Source organism: Botrytis deweyae (assembly GCF_014898535.1).
Source record: "Botrytis deweyae strain B1 chromosome Unknown BDEW_028, whole genome shotgun sequence".
Lineage (NCBI taxonomy): Eukaryota > Fungi > Ascomycota > Leotiomycetes > Helotiales > Sclerotiniaceae > Botrytis > Botrytis deweyae.
The window spans coordinates 1-17,314 of NW_024066235.1; the positions used below are offsets into that span (position 1 = coordinate 1).

Consider the following 17,314-nt stretch of genomic DNA (forward strand, 5'->3'; position numbering starts at 1 on the left):
TAACCCTAACCCTAACCCTAACCCTAACCCTAACCCTAACCCTAACCCTAACCCTAACCCTAACCCTAACCCTAACCCTAACCCTAACCCTAACCCTAACCCTAACCCTAACCCTAACCCTAACCCTGAACTTATCACTCTCCCGCGCGCTATCGGGTCCACTCTCCCATGCACTTTCACATACACTCCCCCATACACTCCCCCATTCACTTTCGGGTTCACTTTCCCATCCACTTTCGCATACACTTCCCTATTCACTTTTTTATTCACTTTCCTATATACTTCTCAATTTATTTTCAAATTCACTTTTCGATTCACTTTCGGGTTCATTTTTCAATTCACTCTCCCATTCACTTCCTTATTCACAATACATTTACAAACGGGTTACCCTCTGGGAGCTGTGAAACAGTCGGATTAAACTCTTAAAAGAAATGAAATATATATCCAATATCCCCTGCTTACGCCTTTTTCCGGACTTGCTGATGATTCCATGTCGAGTGCACCAATTTCAATGTTAGATTGCTTTGTCTTCTTCGAAAGCATCAGTTTCTTCTTCAAAACTTCGATGGCCCGGAGTTTCGATCTGATAGCAAAGTCCTTCTTCACTGGCCAGCGAATAAGGACACGATGGGGACACTGGTAGGGCAAGGCTGTCTAATTTCGGTCTGTGTGCTTCGGCAATTCGTTTTAACAAAGTTTTGTCGATATTTCTCCTTCTCAATTTTCTCTCAGCATTTCCATTTTCTTTGTATGCTTGGATATACCAAAAGCATGATGATCTGCCCCAAAGAATCGACTCGTCCAGATCAACCGAATTGCCAAAAGCTCTGTGGAGCATGCATATGGCTATATCATTACTGATATTTTCCATTGACAGATGATCGTGGATATCTTGGCCCCATTGATGAAGGAATTCCTCGCACCCGGTATGAAAGCTGTCTCGAATCTTGCTGATCATCTTTCGAAAGAGTTTCTTATCGATCTTCAGTGCATCAATATCTCCAATGGCTGCTTTGATGAACTGTCTGATCTTCGATCCATCCTCAGCTGATACAGTTCCATCTGCAAAATAAAACACCTTGCAGAATCCTTCCGCAATGGTGACCTTCAACTTGTCAGGGCCGCAGAGCTTTATGATCCTGGGTTTATTCCCAGGTTTTCGTTCGCGCTTCTTCACCTTCACGCTGGTTGTGAGGCTGTTTACGGGCTTGTAACTGCCGCTGATTCCATCCCAAATGGAAACACTCCCTTCTTCGACAATTCGAAAAACGAAAGAGCTGAGAGTCGGCTTTTTAGGTATAGTTGGTAACCCTACGGGAGGAGTGCTTGCAAGCTCTGCTCCAGACTTCTTGGTTTTCGTCCATCTCTCCAGCATGTCAATCGCGTTCTCCTTTGGCGCGGCGCGCAGATTCTCCAACAACTCCTCTGCGCTCAGGTCTTCAACTTTCATTTTGATATTGTGTTTGGATATAAATAGAATAGAGTTAACACCGCAGCGTGGAATTTGAAGTAAAAATAGCCCGTTCGAGAGGGCGACGAGCAAGTTGCGACAGGACGGTATATGCGACGGTCAAAGAGCAAGTTGCGACAGGACGGTATATACGACGGTCAAAAAGCAAGTTGCGACTGGAGGGTATAGATTGCGACGAGGAATGGATAAGAAAGTTGGCGACGAGGAATGGATAAGAAAGTTGGCGACGAGGAATGGATAAGAAAGTTGGCGACGAGGAATGGATAAGAAAGTTGGCGACGAGAAGGTGGATTATCTGCCAGCAAGTGCGGGGATATCAAGCTGAACCAGATGGCAGACGCTAAGATATACGAAGAAAACAAAGGTGAGTGTCGGGATATCGATCATGTGATCTAAAAGAGGGCACTGTATTGCACTAGCGTATGCACTAGCGTATGCACTAGCGCTAGCACTTCTACTAAAGTACTTTACACTTAACAATCAAGTTGATACCGACAGTGAGATTATAAGGCAGCCATTTGAAGTTTCAAATATGCAGCAGGAAGTTGGTTGTTATAAATCAAGCATATTTTTGTATCATTATGAGACTTCCGATGAAATTGTATACTATATAAAGAATATTCGAATTGAAGTATTATAATGTACCTTGTATATACAATCAGGTTACCCTCCGGGTGGAAGAAACCCGTATGAGCGAAACTATTCAAATCGAGTGTAGTCAAATTACCGCATGCCCTACATATTAGCGCACGCTGAATGTGTTATAGATCAATTTGGAACTATCTAAAACTTCATTTCAATCCCATTTGAACATGTCTTAATGCTCATTTTTGACGACAAATCAGATGCAATGTCCCGGGCAAGATACGTCCCCATGTGAGTATCTCCTTGAGAGAATCAAATCATCGCATTGCACAAGGATTAGCGCAAGCTTTAAGTGATACTGCTGGATTTAAATCATCGAATTACCTAGTAAAATCTAGCTACGAGGTGCTTTAATGTTTCTGTAGACAGTAACCAAGATTTGGTATTCATGGCTTGATCTAGCGCCTAGATGAGGTACCTACTCGATGAATCAAATTACCGAGTGCCATATGCATTAGCGCAGGCTTAGAGTGTTATCATTTGGTTTGGAATAACATAAAGAACTATTACGGTATTCTTTCAACGTGTGCTAACCTATTGGGAGACCACAGATTAAGCATTTATGTGCTGTATGATTTTGGGTATTCACTAATATAGTAGAGTACTTCACACTCGATGTACATTATGACAACTCGGAATCAGTGTACGAAGATTTCAGACACGTCAAATAATTACTTAAAGGTATTTTCAACCAGTAATTCAAGTAATGGTGGTTGGTGATGATGACTTTCGATTGATCAGTTGAATCTGACGCGAGTTCAGATGAGCTAGATCACCGCACTTCAGAAGGATTAGCGCAAGTCGTGACAAATATAGAAAGGTTCTGATCACTTGAAATAATCATATTCAAGTGCCATTGACTCGTAATAATGGTTATTGTGACCGATAATTCCACCTCCCGGTTTAATTGACTGATCTGACCAAGCTTTAAACAGTTCAAATATTCGTATTCAATAAGCATTTAGAGAGCACAAATATAGTACGTATAGACCGAGTGGGCTCTAATCAATCAATAGACAGTCTCAATCAATCATATTGATTCTTGTGGTGGTCGGTAATTCTCATCCTTGATCCGTCATGTCGATTCAATACCTGTTAAGACGGATGTAATCATCGGATGTCATGAGGATTAGCGCAAAAAGAGACTAGCATAGAACGATAGAACTACTTTAAAATGATCATCTCTGTATATACAGAGCTTGCTCTAATCCTTGTGGTGGGCGGTAATTTAAATTTGGTTTCGAGTAGATTTGGCGGTAATTCAGATAACTCAAATTACCGACTGCCATGAGGATTAGCGCAGCCAGAAATTGTCACAAATATGTTTCGAAAGTCTATAAGGCTGAATTTTATCCCGATAGAGCATGCGCTAATGTTTGTGGTGAACGTCACCTTCGATTTAGTTTGATGTACAGGCGAATCTCTCCCTGCGGGAGAAAGCAGAATGTGCAAAAATCATTAGAGCAACACGTAACGAGCACAAAAATGTCCCTTCACATCTAAGCAATCATTTACATGTAAATAGAGCTTGCGCTAATATTTGTGGTGGGCGGTAATTTAAATTTAGTTTGGGGTCAATATGTATGCCTAAGAAGGAGCCACATATTTCTACACTAAAGTCACTTTCGTGACATAAAACTAATATCAGATAATTTCAAATTGTTTAAAGAGTCGATTCTATATACTTTGAGATTGCGTGTCTGTTTGTGGTCGATGGTCATCGAGATATTCATAGTTTTATGTCCATTTCGTGGACTCAAATTACCGAAAGCTGTAGGGATTAGCGCAACCTCTTACTACCAAAATTGAGTTAAATGAGTCATAAGGGATGATATTTATCTATATAGAAGTTGTGCTAATCCTTGTGCTTTGCGGTAATCGTCGTGTTCGAAATTCAGTTGAGGCTGGGCTGGGTACAGTTATCACGACCGGGTGATTCTTAGCGCATATAGTCACAAGCTTGGGACTATTCCATATGAGGTACTTATTGATTTTCCCAGTTCTTAAATCGTCCGAACTCTTTTGCCTCCTGTAATCGTAAGTTCGGTGTCCGCACCAAAATTGAGTCATGCAATTACCGATAGCTGAAGGGATTAGCGCAAGCTTAAACTATCACCAAATGATTCTAAATATCTCTAATAGCTACTGTGCAAAGTTTTAAGTTGTTATAATATATGTGGTTGACAAAATCATCATTCCGGTGCCTACGTGTCATCGGATCCACGCATGCGTCTGGGTCATCAATCAACACCTTCAATTACCACAATCCGTAATGATTACTGGAGGCGAAAATCAGATTTAAATAATCAGAGACACTTATCTAACAGATGTCATACCTTTTGTTTTTGCCTAAATCACGTTGAGACTCGATTGTGTGGGAAGGAGAGTTGTCTGCACTAATTCCACCTACACATACCCACCTAACACAATCAAAATTACCGAATGCCACAAGGATTGGCGCAAGCTTATACTCATACAGTGTAATTATCAATTAATTTCAGACAGATTTTATCCCCTTAGAGCTTGCTCTAATGTTTTTGATATACGATAATGTACATCTAAAATCTGTCTTCTGCCGCCCTTCACCCGAATTACCTCCTCAACATTTCTTGAAGTACCAGACTCTCTAGCAATTAATGCGTGCTTGAACTTCTATCATGAGATTTTAGATCAAGTTTTAATCGAACGATCTTCTTTAGAGCTTGTACTAATACATGTTGTCCGTGATAATGATGAGGAGAGTGCAAGTTACCCGTTCGACACGGTTTCACCCAATACTAGATCAAAATTACCGAAAGCCACAAGGATTAGCGCACGCTTATACTCATACCCAATAATTACCAATCAAATCTAAAGAGATTTTATCCCCTAAGAGCTTGCTCTAATCCTTGTGACGTTCGGTAATTGACGGTGGACTTATTTACCTACCTATAAGCTCTCACACTGGATCAAAATTACCGAACGCCACAAGGATTAGCGCACGCTTATACTCATACCCAATAATTACCAATCAAATCTAAAGAGATTTTATCCCCTAAGAACTTGCGCTAATGTCCTTGGTGTACGTAACTTTAAGGTTCGATTTCGTCTGTACAAACTCAACTTAGCTACATGCGTATCACAAAATCAAAATTACCGCACGCCATAAGTATTAGCGCAACCTCATACTCATGGAATATGTTTTTTATTTGAGATTTTAGTAATAAAAAGTCATTGCAGCTTGCGCTAATGCCCTTGACACTCTCAAGTTTGGGTTTGTGGTTTGCCCATATAAATTCCACCTAATCTCATTCGTGGCATGGCATGAAAATTACCGAAACCATGAAGATTATACTCATATGACATATGACATATATTGATTACCTAATTTCATATCGATTACAAGTATAAGAGCTTGCGCTAATGTTTGTGGCGAGAGTAGTATGAGATCGTCGTGAGTGTCGATTATGTCCACATAATTTCGTCTGTGATGTCTAATCAAGATTACTGTACCCCAAAAGAAGTTGGACACTATGAAACTTATTTAGATTGAAGAAACTTTAGTTCCTAATTAATCGGTTGAAAGCTTTTCAACAACATCTTGGTGGTTGTATTGTGCAGTAATATTATATTGATCAAGATTACCGCACGCCACAGGAATTAGCGCACTCTTAAACCTCTAGGATGAAGAGACTAACTGATATAAATTAATATAAAAGTCTTTAGAGCTTGCACCATTAGGTTTCGATTACCTCATACAGACTCTGCTCAATTTTATTTACAATACTCAAGCAAGAATACCACAACGAGAAAGAATCTATACACATAGCAACTTCTCAAAAATGATCAAAAGCTTATTGAAAATGGGTCGTATGGGTTTCCCGGATGTGTTTGGCTTTAAAACTCAAAATGATATCAAACTAATAGTTTACACCAAAAAGTATCGCTCAAACATCCACACTCGTATCACAAAATCAAAATTACCGAAGCGCACAAGTATTAGCGCAAGCTGATACTTCTACATAGTGATTAATGCCTTATTCTAAATGGGATTTATCTATAATGAAGATGTGCTAATGCTTATGGCTTATGTTAATGACATGTTTGTGTCTGCATGGATGAATTTCGCCTATGAGATTTCATCAGAGATACCGGTAATCAATTACGGGACCACAAAAGGATTAGCGCACTATGAAATAGACTTTAGGACACTCATAATATATTTCTCATTATTCTGAGGTACATTTTCGATGCGCTAATTGATAGATGGCGCGGTAATTGGACATACATTAGTCCTTTCATAAATTTCCGTTTAGATGGACCCCTTCACAACACTAAAATTCAATTGAGATTCATATCAATTCCAGTACATTTATTGATGTTCTTTTACTATTTTCCCTATGCGCTAATACTTACAAATTCCGGTATTCTCAGATCAAGGTCGAGGCATGAAATCCCGTATCTATGCTTTCCATCCTGGGCACTATATATGAGTTACTGATCCAACAAATGATTAGCGCAAGCTCTTAGTAGATTCATTGAAGTTATTATACATTTATCTATCTAATCATAGTATTTACTCATGCGCTAATTCCTGGTGTGTCGCGGTAACTCTGATTGAATGTCTACCTCCACCAATTACGCCTACACAAGCCAATCAAACCACCTGTACAACCAATAAGGAACATTATTTATCAATTACCGCTCCCCGAAATGATTAGCGTATCAAGTGATTAGATCTAATATACTCCAAATTAGATTCTCCATCGATTTCTTGTATTTTCTCGATGCGCTAACTCTTGTGTGATGCGGTAATCTTGATTGAATAATAGCCCACCGATTTCGCCCTACACAACTAACAAGGAACATCATTTATCAATTACTACTCCCCAAAACGATTATCGCATCAAGTAATTAGATCCAATATATTCAAAATTAGATTCTCTATCGATTTCTTATATTTTTCGATGCGCTGATCCTTACAGGCTACAAAATTGATCATCCTTTCACAAAAAGGGGTGTCAAGATTCTCATTCACGAAACTCAACCAGGTTTATGACACCACAAAATCATTAGCGCACCGGCTTAATAGATAAAAATCATATTTTTAATATTACACTAATTCAAACAAGTTTTCTATAATATCTACAGGCCCCATAGATGTTCTAAATCTTAGTTTTCAATCCATAATCTAAAACTATCTATTTATATATATATAACTTGATATTAAAAATTATAAAATATTTATAGATTCTTTAAATATCTATTTTTCTACAAAGAACAAAGCAGTTATTCGATAAGGTAACTGCAAGCGAGATTTCCGATCCGGATACCCAGTCAACTTCAGAAATTTTACTGCTTCAAATTGTAAAGGTGTGCCAAGAGGAGTTTTCAGATCCGGGTACCGCATTAGAAACCTGTAATGCAAGCAACATTCTGTTGTTCTTACAGAACATCGCTCAAGAGTTACGGAGCCTACGTGGGGAAATCCAAGATAAAATCGAAAAATCACCTCTAGTCTCGAAAGCATTACCGGTAAAGGAGTCCGAAGTAAACGAACCAGGAGATAAAACAGTGAGGTCTTCGCTAGTTCTTAACCGGCATGCAAGCACTCAGTCCGAGCCTTGGAGCCCTATAACAGACGCTGTTGACACAGATTTCGACATATTGCAGGACCTAAAAGATAAGATAGAAGTCTTGGAGGAGGATCTGGAGAGCAAAAATCGAAGTTTGAACTCTCTAAGAATGAAATTTCTCAAAAATCAAACATTTTGTATTCAAGATGAGAGTTCCATCATGCAACTCACCTCCGAATTTAATCAACCAGAAATGCGATTCGGATTCCCTAACTTCAAGTCAATGAGGTCTTTAACTCTGGCAGATGAATTTGACGATATTCCATTTCGACCAAGCCAGTACTTTCCCATCACATATTTAAAGTGTTTAGACGATGATCTCAAGCGGGATTCTCCTATGGAAGTGATTGCATTGTTATCACATCATATACCTTGGTTGATGACAAAGTATAGTGGGATCTTATCGGCCAATTTTGATGAGAGAAAGTCAACTATACCACTATTAATGAATTATGTGAAGTCCGTTGCTACTCTCAGAATCCCCGCTGGCCTTCCGCGTGCGTGTTTCTGCATGATGGTTGGTGGAATGATTCAGCGATGCACAGAAAACAACAGCGAATTGCATAAGGCAATCAAAGATGTCATGGAGCAAAATGACAGTGGTATACAACTAATTTCGAGCTGGACTTTAATCGAGAGATTGATATTTGCATGGGTAATTTCGGTAATTGTAGTGGTAGACATCAAAGTTGGATCGAGCGTGGAATCATTGTCCGAGGCATCCAAATGGAGATCACTGGTCAGCACTTTGAAAGGACGAGATTTTATAAATTTCATCAAGTTTCTTGATAACCCGACTGTCCAGGCCTACATCAAATCACAATCAAGAGATGGAGATGATGCCTCAGTTTTCGTTACATACAAGAACAAAGATGTGTATCAAGGAATGATTCGCCACAACAATATTGAGTTGATCTGGGTAAAGCATGAGAGAAAGGTTTGGTGTTCCTGGCGTGGATTCGATTTTAAAGTCAACGAGCGATTGGAATTACTTGTAAGAGCCAAAAATGCAAAACGGCTTCCCTGGTTTGTGGTTCCAAAGGATCAAGAGCCATATTTCGAAGAGCATTACAACGGAAGTATTGAGGCAGCAATGAGAGAATTGGACGATTCGAGTGATGTATACATCAAGCAAGAGGATGGAGAGCAGGCTGATCAGGAAAGTTTGTACGATTGAGGCGGCTTATGTTGTGAGTAGCTGACTTGAAGTTTGAAAGTTCTATTATGTAGGAAAAAATCCAGTTGTCATACGACTCGTCCTGTCTTTTTTGTACAATTGGATTTGGTGTAAGCGAAAAATCCAGTAGCGAGGGGTTACGAAATGGAAATGATGTAAACAGTAACTCTAGAGATTATATAGCCGCTTTTTCTGTTGACTGTAATTACAACCAAGAATCAATGAAACGGGACTTACCATTGATGACATCTGACCAGGCGCAAAGTTTTGTTTGAATACATTATGACTCGTTTATCGAACTGTCAAATCAAAGGCCGATACACTATAGCGAAAACTTGCGGACTTAGTCTTTTCGTGCATGGAGTAGTCTTAAATTTCAGTCTCAATCTCAATCTCTACATCTTCTCCGCCTACTCACTTCAATTCTACTCATTCAATCTTCCACTTTTTACCTTCATTTACACACTTCCTCCACTCTACATATACTTAAAACACTTCACTTAATTCCAGCCTTCTCTACCCCATTCCCACTTCAGTCCTCCAAAATCTCATTCTACCCCAGTTTCAATTAATTCCTTCAAGCACCATTCATTCTAATCTTCATCTCCACCTGAATCCCCCACCTCCTACTCCGGCTCCCATAACAACTCATATTTTTTCCAGATTTCAGCTACCTCCCATTCTATCTACTCTCCTACTCGATCCACCATTCCTTTTATTCATCATCCTCTCTCTCGCCAAATAATTCCGCTTTACGTCAAGCGTCCGCTTCGCTTCCATCACACTTTGAACTCGTTCCCAAGGTCCCTTTTGAAATCCTCTCTTCATTTATACTCCTTTTACATTCTTTCTCGATGGAACAAATCCCTCCCCTAACGGTACTACTTACTTTGATACTCATAGCGGTTTAACTTCCACCTTCATTCCTTCAGAATGTTCTCTTTTTTTGCAAAAGCCTTCACGGGTTCTAGTATTACACTAATTCAAACAAGTTTTCTATAATATCTACAGGCCCCATAGATGTTCTAAATCGAGAATACAACTCCTAGTTTTCCATCCAGTCTCATCTTCGATCTTTTTAAGATGGTTTAAAACGGCTATCTTTTCAATACTACTCGGTATCTGTTTTGCAGCAATACAAATGAGATGAATACTATTGACTAAAGTCGCACTTTTAACGCATTAGCTCGTCTTTAATCTAATCTCAAATTGAAACTTACTGCTCATTGTTTGTGATTGAGATTCCTACAGTACGGCGAGCATGGCAGGCGGGTGATACCTACATGAGATAATAGCTTTAGTGGAACACTGACTAAGATCATAGAAAGGAAGGTGGCTTACTAGGGCAGAAAATTCGCTAGATATTTTTCCCGATGCAAGGAGTAAAATGGATGCAACATGGTAGTACATGTTTCCGCAAGCTTTGTCGATCTTTCAGTAAGTCAAAGAACTATGCTATGATAAATGATTCCATACCAGCTGCTGTATTACTAAAAAGAATAATTGGGAAAGGAGAGTCCCCTGAAGCTTCAACTTCAATGATGCATCGAACGTTTTGTGGTCTTTCAACCACCCAGGTTTGTAATTCTGCCCAAAGACTGCGCAGGTTGGCCTCGTTCAGAGCAACGGGGTCTCTCGATAGCTCATTGACGATTTTTGCTGTAATGAAAATGGCTCGGTTACTGTAAGTATCTTGATTAAGTCCATAAAGCGCTTCATCATGTGCTACTCTCCATTTGTCGAGAGGAATCAAGGTTGATCTTCTACTCGCATATGCAATCCAGATATCTATATATCATTAGTGTGGGCCGATGAATTCAATATATTTTGTACCTTGTCTAGCGAAAGTCCAAAAACATGCTGATAATATGCCATCCGAAATCTTGCTACCGATAGTTGTCTGTAAAAGATGTGAGCATTCGTGTAGTATGGAACTCTCCTCGATAGGCTGCTCCGAAGCTGACCAATAAATGCAGAGAATTGTTGTTCCAAGAAGAGCTCCTTCGTGATGATCTGATTTGAGACGTTGAAGTGTTTCGCGAGCAAACTTATAAAGCTCTTTAGCAAGTAAAATAGAATTACTGTTCCATTTGAGACTTTGTATAGAGGCAAGTGCTACTGCAGCCGCCGCAAATGCTTGTGATTCTATCACAAAGTGGCCGTACAATGTAGAAAAAGGTTTTAAAGAATTGGTCACCTCGCACCACTTTGAGGTTTCTCGAAAGTATAATGACAACAAGCCTGCCTTTATGTGATTATTAATAGGCCAGGCTACCACTTCCTGAGATGGAGATGAAGTGTTTGAAGAACTTCTATGATAACCTATATCAGGCGACACACGTACAAGCGACGTGTTGTTACTCGCTAAATAATTACCATAAGTGAGGAAATTATTCGTAGGTGGCGATTGAGAGCTCAGATGTTGGATATCTCCAAGGTTAAGTAATGATTGAGAGGTGCCAATTGTCATCTCTGGATTTTTTTGTGAATCTCCATTCATAGTGAAGCTACTAAGCTGCGGAGTTTGGGTACCTGGGCTTATCGTGAAGCGATCACTTGCGTTTTCTTTGCAATGGCTATGAGCATCTAAAAGTATGATATCATCTGCATTACCTTGACTCGATTTATGCAGCTGCAAGGTTTCATCATCATCATGTCTGTCGTACTCTCCCTCGATCTCTTTCGTCTCGTCAACAAACTAGAGGTTTTAGATGTTAGGAGAATTTGTGTTTTGCCTTGCAAATATAAGCTGGAGGTAAGGAAGTAAACGGACACAACAAAGAACATACTTGAAAGTCATTTGGTGGCTTTCTTACAGACTCTATCTCTGAAAGATTTGCAGAGTCGGAAGGAGATAATTTTGTCATTCTAGACGAGTGAAACGATGCCTTTAGACCCCATCTACAATGCTTCCCAAGGCGACTGCAATTGCCACATTTTGGTCCGTTCTCGTCACCTAAACGGGATACTCTCAGCTTAGACTACAACGAATACAGGGGCGATATCCTCAACAATGATGACTTGAATAAGGACTTAGGAGTAGGTTCAATTTACACTTCAGCCGATGTTGCCGGCATGTCAAGCTATAATAATAAGCTTAGTCAGGACACATAAATAATCTATGGGAGATCAATGACTTACCAACCGCGCCGCGAGCGTCTCCTAAATGTGTTGACGAAAGAACCCTCAGGTTGGTCAACGGGCATTGTGGGGACTCCTAGGAGATCGGCGATCGCTGTGAACAATCAATGAATCAACGAAGGAGTAATAAAGTCGACACTCTAGGAGTTTGGCAAAGATAGAGTAATTACTTGTCTGAAGTTGCTGTGAGGTTGTTGAACCACGAGGTCACGCTTATTGTTGCTTTGGTGGAATAAGTGTATGAGCAATCAATCATGAAAGGGAAAGTGGAAGCACCGCTTGCATTTTCGTTAAAAGATGAGCGTATTATGTAATGAAACAAACTACCATATACGTCACTTACCCCACTGTCCGATCACCCCGTCGGATTTCGCGGCATAACCTTATGTGCGCTTTGATCTGCTTGCTCACCAGTCCAGTGAGCCAACATTTGGCAAGAATAGACATACCCTGTCCCATACTACTTGACCAAATAGGTAAGTCTAACCCGGCTGTCTTAACTCCTCAAAAGTCCTAATCTGCGATTGACTCGAGGAAAATTGACTCGAATATTTTTCATCTTTGTAATACTCGATCTTCTGTGACCTCATATCCGTGTTACGCCATTCAATACATCGTGATGGCATATATAAGTAAAGCAAAATCCCTTACTTGCAATCTCAAATTCTTATCACAAAAACAATCTACCCAACTACCTTTACACTCAACATTTCCTCAATCAAAACATCTTAGAAATGTCGTCCCAGAAAGTCTTTCGTCTAGCTTCCCAAGGCTCTCATCACAACATTCAGTCGCATTCCGAGCCTATCCCTACAATTGACGCCCACGAGATCCTGGTTAAAATCCGTGGCGTCGCTCTAAACTACCGAGACTTAGCTATCTCCAACGGCACATACCCTTTCCCAGTCAAAGACAATGTCATCCCCTGCTCTGATGCTGCCGGTGATATAGTCAAAGTTGGCTCCCTCGTCGATGGTCTGAAAGTCGGAGATCGTGTCGTCGCAGCTTTTGACGGGACTAATTTGTATGGACCGCAGAGAAACTGGGATCATGGACATGGAGGTCCTGTCGACGGATTCCTACGAGAATATGCAGCCTTGCCTGCAAGTTCTGTGCTAAAGGTTCCAGATTGTGCGAGATTGAGTTATACGCAGTTGGCGGCATTGGTCTGTACTGGTGTGACTGCATGGAACGCGCTGTATGGGAATAACCCTCTGAAGCCGGGACAGACTGTCCTTTTCCAAGGTATGACATATCCTGTTATAGACAGCTCTTAGTTACTAACTTTAAAAAAGGTACAGGGGGGGTTTCAATTACTGGGTTGATCTTAGCAAAAGCTGCTGGTGCTCGAACAATCATTACATCATCTTCTGATGATAAGCTTGCATTTGTACAAAAAACATATCAGCCAGACCATGTTATAAACTACAAAACCACGCCAAATTGGGCAGCCGAAGCTAAACGTCTTAACGGCGGAGAAGGTGTAGATTACATCTTTGAAAATGGTGGTTCCGGTACTATCGGACAAAGTATAGAGTGTATTAAGATGGGAGGCAGTATTGCAGTTATTGGCTTCTTGTCCGCTGCAAAGCAGGAAGATATGCCGGATGTAGCTGGGCTTGCACTTTCCAAAGGATGTGTTGTTAGAGGAATCACCGTTGGGTCAAAGCAGTTGTTGGAGGAGTTGATGAATTTTGTGGTTGCCAAGGAATTGCAACCTTCCGTGGAGAAGAGTTTTAAGTTGAGTGCAGAAGGAGTCATTGCGGCATATGATTACATGCAAGGTGGAAGTCACATTGGCAAAATATGTATTGATGTAGAGTAGAGTCGTTTGTAGAGTAAATTTTGGAAGCACGAATACGACTAATAGTCGGCTCTTGTAAGCGGCCTCCTAGTTCCTAGTCGGTGAAAGCGGTTGTCCCCGTTCCAAAAAAATCTATTATTTGAAAACAGATTATATTATTGAATTCGATGAGATTACAACAATTCAGGAACTCTCAGTTCTATTGATTAAGCCTATATTTAGTTTCCTCATGCTTACTCTTTATCTTTTTATCAAATCAAATGCTTCTACTATCCTCTTCACATCTCCGTTAGTCAGTCGACCTTCCTGTATTAGCCACGCCCCTTCTTCTCTTTTCGCGACTTCAATTTCTCTTTTGTTTGTCGTGTGCACCGCTTTAGAAATGCTTTTCGCTATACCCTGCGCCGGATATGCCCAGACACCAACGGCACCTCCTGAAATTTTCGATATCATGCCCACAGTACCTTTCCCGATACCTTTAGCCACACCTAATACACCCTCCTTCCTTCCACCTTTGTAAGGCTGCACAACTAGATCTGCCAATCCGTCAACTAATCCTAAGCCAAAGGCCTTTCCGCCGACAGCCATACCGCTCTTCCAGCCCGTCACTTCTCCGCAGTCTCTAACTTTACCACCATACAGGCTAGGCATTGCCCGCATTCCATCTGCCATTGCAAGAGGGACATCCACAAAAGTTCCTTTACCAGTAGCAACAAGCATTTTTCCGGCACTTTTCCCTGAAGCGCGAGCCATTAAGCTAGCTGTATCCGATTTCTTGTTATATGTATTTGTAGAATGGATAGAGGAAGAGCGGGTGGTGGCGCAATTACCACCTTCCAAGCTTTGAGAATCAGAGATCTCAGAGCTTTGTTTATTTCGGCTCTCGTTTTCAATTTTATGGCTTTTGTTTTGAGCTTGTGCTTTCTTGTATTCTTCGTAAGGTTTAGTGAACATTCCTACTTGGGCTTGGACAATGTCTGTCGCCATTCCGAGATAGGCCGAAGCCATGGCAGTGACTGGGTCCCATCGTCGGTTCAAAATTTCTATGTGTTTTGTTTCAATTCTGAAACATTAGTAAAGAGTGTTTTTAGTACTGGCGTGCGGATCTTACAGTCTTATGTTTTCACGATCAAGTCTCTTGTTTTCGAGTAATATTTGCATAGCAAACTTGGAGAGCTTGATGTTCTGGTCCTTGTGCTTGTATCGCCAAGCTGCAGGTCTATCTGGCAGCAAATCACAGCGCAGATCTTCAAGAGATAAATTGGCATGAAAAGATCTCACAGCGGTCTTAACGCCATCTTCTTTCTCCATCTTCGATGCTATCTTACCTGCTGCAATTGCAGCTTCTTTTGTCAGACAGAATCTCAAGCCTTCTACAAGGTTCTTGGTATCAAGGGATTTGAAAGGCACTGGAGCCGGTCCAGCACCTGCCGCATTTATCATCTCTCCCCAAAATGGTTGACTATGACTAGTCAGTGGTATATTCTTGAAGTTTAAACCGTGAGAACCTACTCTCCGAAGAAGGGCACAACCATGGTAGGTCGTCCATTCCTCAACCCGCACGCTGTTGTACCTGCACCACCATGATGCACAACAGCTGAAACATGCTGGAATAGCCATTCGTGGGGACAGTCATCAAGATAGAAGATATCCTCGAAGTCAGCTCCACCCAAATTACTCCAGCCTTTTGAGATAATTGCTCTGACGCCAAGAGCATGAACCGCATCCAATAGAGTCCGTGTCAAGGCTTCTGGATTGTCGATGACAATGCTACCGAAGCCAATATATACAACTGGTGGTCCTTGCATTCGTAAGAACGCATCAAGCTCTGGTGGTGGCGTATATATCGGATTATCACGAAAGAAAAATCCGCAGACATCTATTTGGGGAGGCCAATCTATAGGCCTTGGTACGAGTGCAGGAGACCAACAATAGGTGAAGGGAATCTTGAGGGAGGATGCAAGCGTGGGTCCCTCAGAGTATGGTATAGGTTCAAGGTCAATGCTCTTTCGAAAACTGTTTATAATGTCTCCTAGGCTATCCGAAAAACATCAGTAGTTTTCTTCTGATAATAGCACTTAATGCGAGATGAACCTACCCTTGCCATGTCATCCACTCTACTAGTAAATAAGAAAGATAATTTCCAGTTCCAACATCCACACTGGACGTCTTTATGTTTGCTAGTGGATGCGGAAATGCTGCTGTTGGTGACCATGGCATAGTGAAACAGAGATGCAGTGGAATCCCGAGTGCTTGAGCGCAATGAATGTGTGCAAAACTTGGAGGATTGGCAATGATAGCATCAGCTACAAATGGCTCGGCAGATATCATGTCAGGCTTTAAACATGATTTCCAGCATCCATCTAGCATCTCAGAAATTGTAGCTCTCTTTCGCTGGATTTCTCCACCTTTCAAAGTCTCCATGCTCGGAATCAAGCCCGGATTTTTTACCATAAATGCCATCAACTCAGCCGGATTACCACCAATTGGATAAAACTCAAGGTTTGCTTGCCGTACAAAGTCCTCGAATTGATCGTGTGTTGCGATTCGCACACGGTGGCCGTGCCTTTGTAGCTCATTGCCGAGAGCAATGAAGGGTTGGACATCGCCCCTACTCCCCACGACTTGGATGACAATATTGAGCTTGACAGCCCATGGGCGATTCTCCTTGATTTCAGGTAGCTTGGAATCAAACTCAGAGTATGACGGAATATCTAGATATTTTGAAAGTCTCCTTGCAACATTTGAGGTGAGATCGAGGTCGATGCGCCCATCGTCTATGGCACATTAGTTCCCAACACACGCACGAAGGAATGTCGTATCAGGACTTGCCTCGAGCTTTTGCTTTTTCAAAAAAAAGTGAACTATCTGATAGAGTTGCTTCTCCATACGATGGCGGTGAGTCTGCCTGGCTGTGTTCTTGTGCATAATGCTTTGAGTCTACTATGTTTGATTTTTTTGAAATATAGTGTATGAGTAAAGAGAAGAAATGGGATTGGAAATGATTTATTAATTGATAGAGTTTTAATGTTGATTGAGTTGACTCTTTATTAAGAAGACCTAGATATTATCTTAGTATCGTTTGAGATTTGAAAGGTCAATTTGAATTTTGCATTGACATCAAGGATCAATAGAAACCGACTCATAAATATGCCGTGAAAAGCTGAGCTTATAATTTTGCTAAGAAAGGCTATTTACTGGTGTACGGATGCTTAGCATTTGAGCTTTGCTATTTTGCTATAGAATCTTTCTTTCGGCAGAGTTCAACTTACAAGAGCCGGATCATCACTTGGGACCTGTCCTGTACTTGTTTGTGCGCAAGCGAATACGCGTGTTTGGAGTATCGCTCCATACACTTCGAAACTCTACCCGTGCGGTCAGAGAATATACAAGACTCTACTCGAGGCACGCCCTATAAGTGGAATACAATGTGATTAATAGTCTATATTTAACCGAATACT

The 17,314-nt window shown here is 41.0% G+C and overlaps 4 protein-coding genes across 4 annotated transcripts; 1 reads left to right on the plus strand and 3 right to left on the minus strand.

The window, feature by feature from the left end:
- Window positions 1–514: 514 nt before the first annotated feature.
- EAE98_009392 (uncharacterized protein) lies at window positions 515–1,450 on the minus strand (the record flags this gene model as incomplete). Its single annotated transcript, XM_038957013.1, has 1 exon — window positions 515–1,450. The coding sequence occupies one exon, from the start codon at window positions 1,448–1,450 to the stop codon at window positions 515–517; it is 936 nt and encodes a 311-aa protein (XP_038806486.1).
- Window positions 1,451–6,808: 5,358 nt separating this feature from the next.
- EAE98_009393 (uncharacterized protein) lies at window positions 6,809–8,908 on the plus strand (the record flags this gene model as incomplete). Its single annotated transcript, XM_038957014.1, has 2 exons — window positions 6,809–6,817; window positions 7,385–8,908. The coding sequence occupies 2 exons, from the start codon at window positions 6,809–6,811 to the stop codon at window positions 8,906–8,908; spliced, it is 1,533 nt and encodes a 510-aa protein (XP_038806487.1).
- A 1,005-nt stretch (window positions 8,909–9,913) lies between these two features.
- On the minus strand, window positions 9,914–12,114 carry EAE98_009394 (uncharacterized protein; the record flags this gene model as incomplete). Its single annotated transcript, XM_038957015.1, has 8 exons — window positions 9,914–10,079; window positions 10,129–10,187; window positions 10,250–10,329; window positions 10,385–10,696; window positions 10,742–11,606; window positions 11,698–11,864; window positions 11,963–11,991; window positions 12,050–12,114. The coding sequence occupies 8 exons, from the start codon at window positions 12,112–12,114 to the stop codon at window positions 9,914–9,916; spliced, it is 1,743 nt and encodes a 580-aa protein (XP_038806488.1).
- A 1,979-nt stretch (window positions 12,115–14,093) lies between these two features.
- On the minus strand, window positions 14,094–16,781 carry EAE98_009395 (uncharacterized protein; the record flags this gene model as incomplete). The annotated part of the gene is made up of 5 exons (XM_038957016.1): window positions 14,094–14,916; window positions 14,965–15,315; window positions 15,366–15,890; window positions 15,952–16,630; window positions 16,745–16,781. 5 exons carry the CDS (start codon window positions 16,779–16,781, stop codon window positions 14,094–14,096), a joined length of 2,415 nt encoding a protein of 804 aa, XP_038806489.1.
- Window positions 16,782–17,314: the final 533 nt, after the last annotated feature.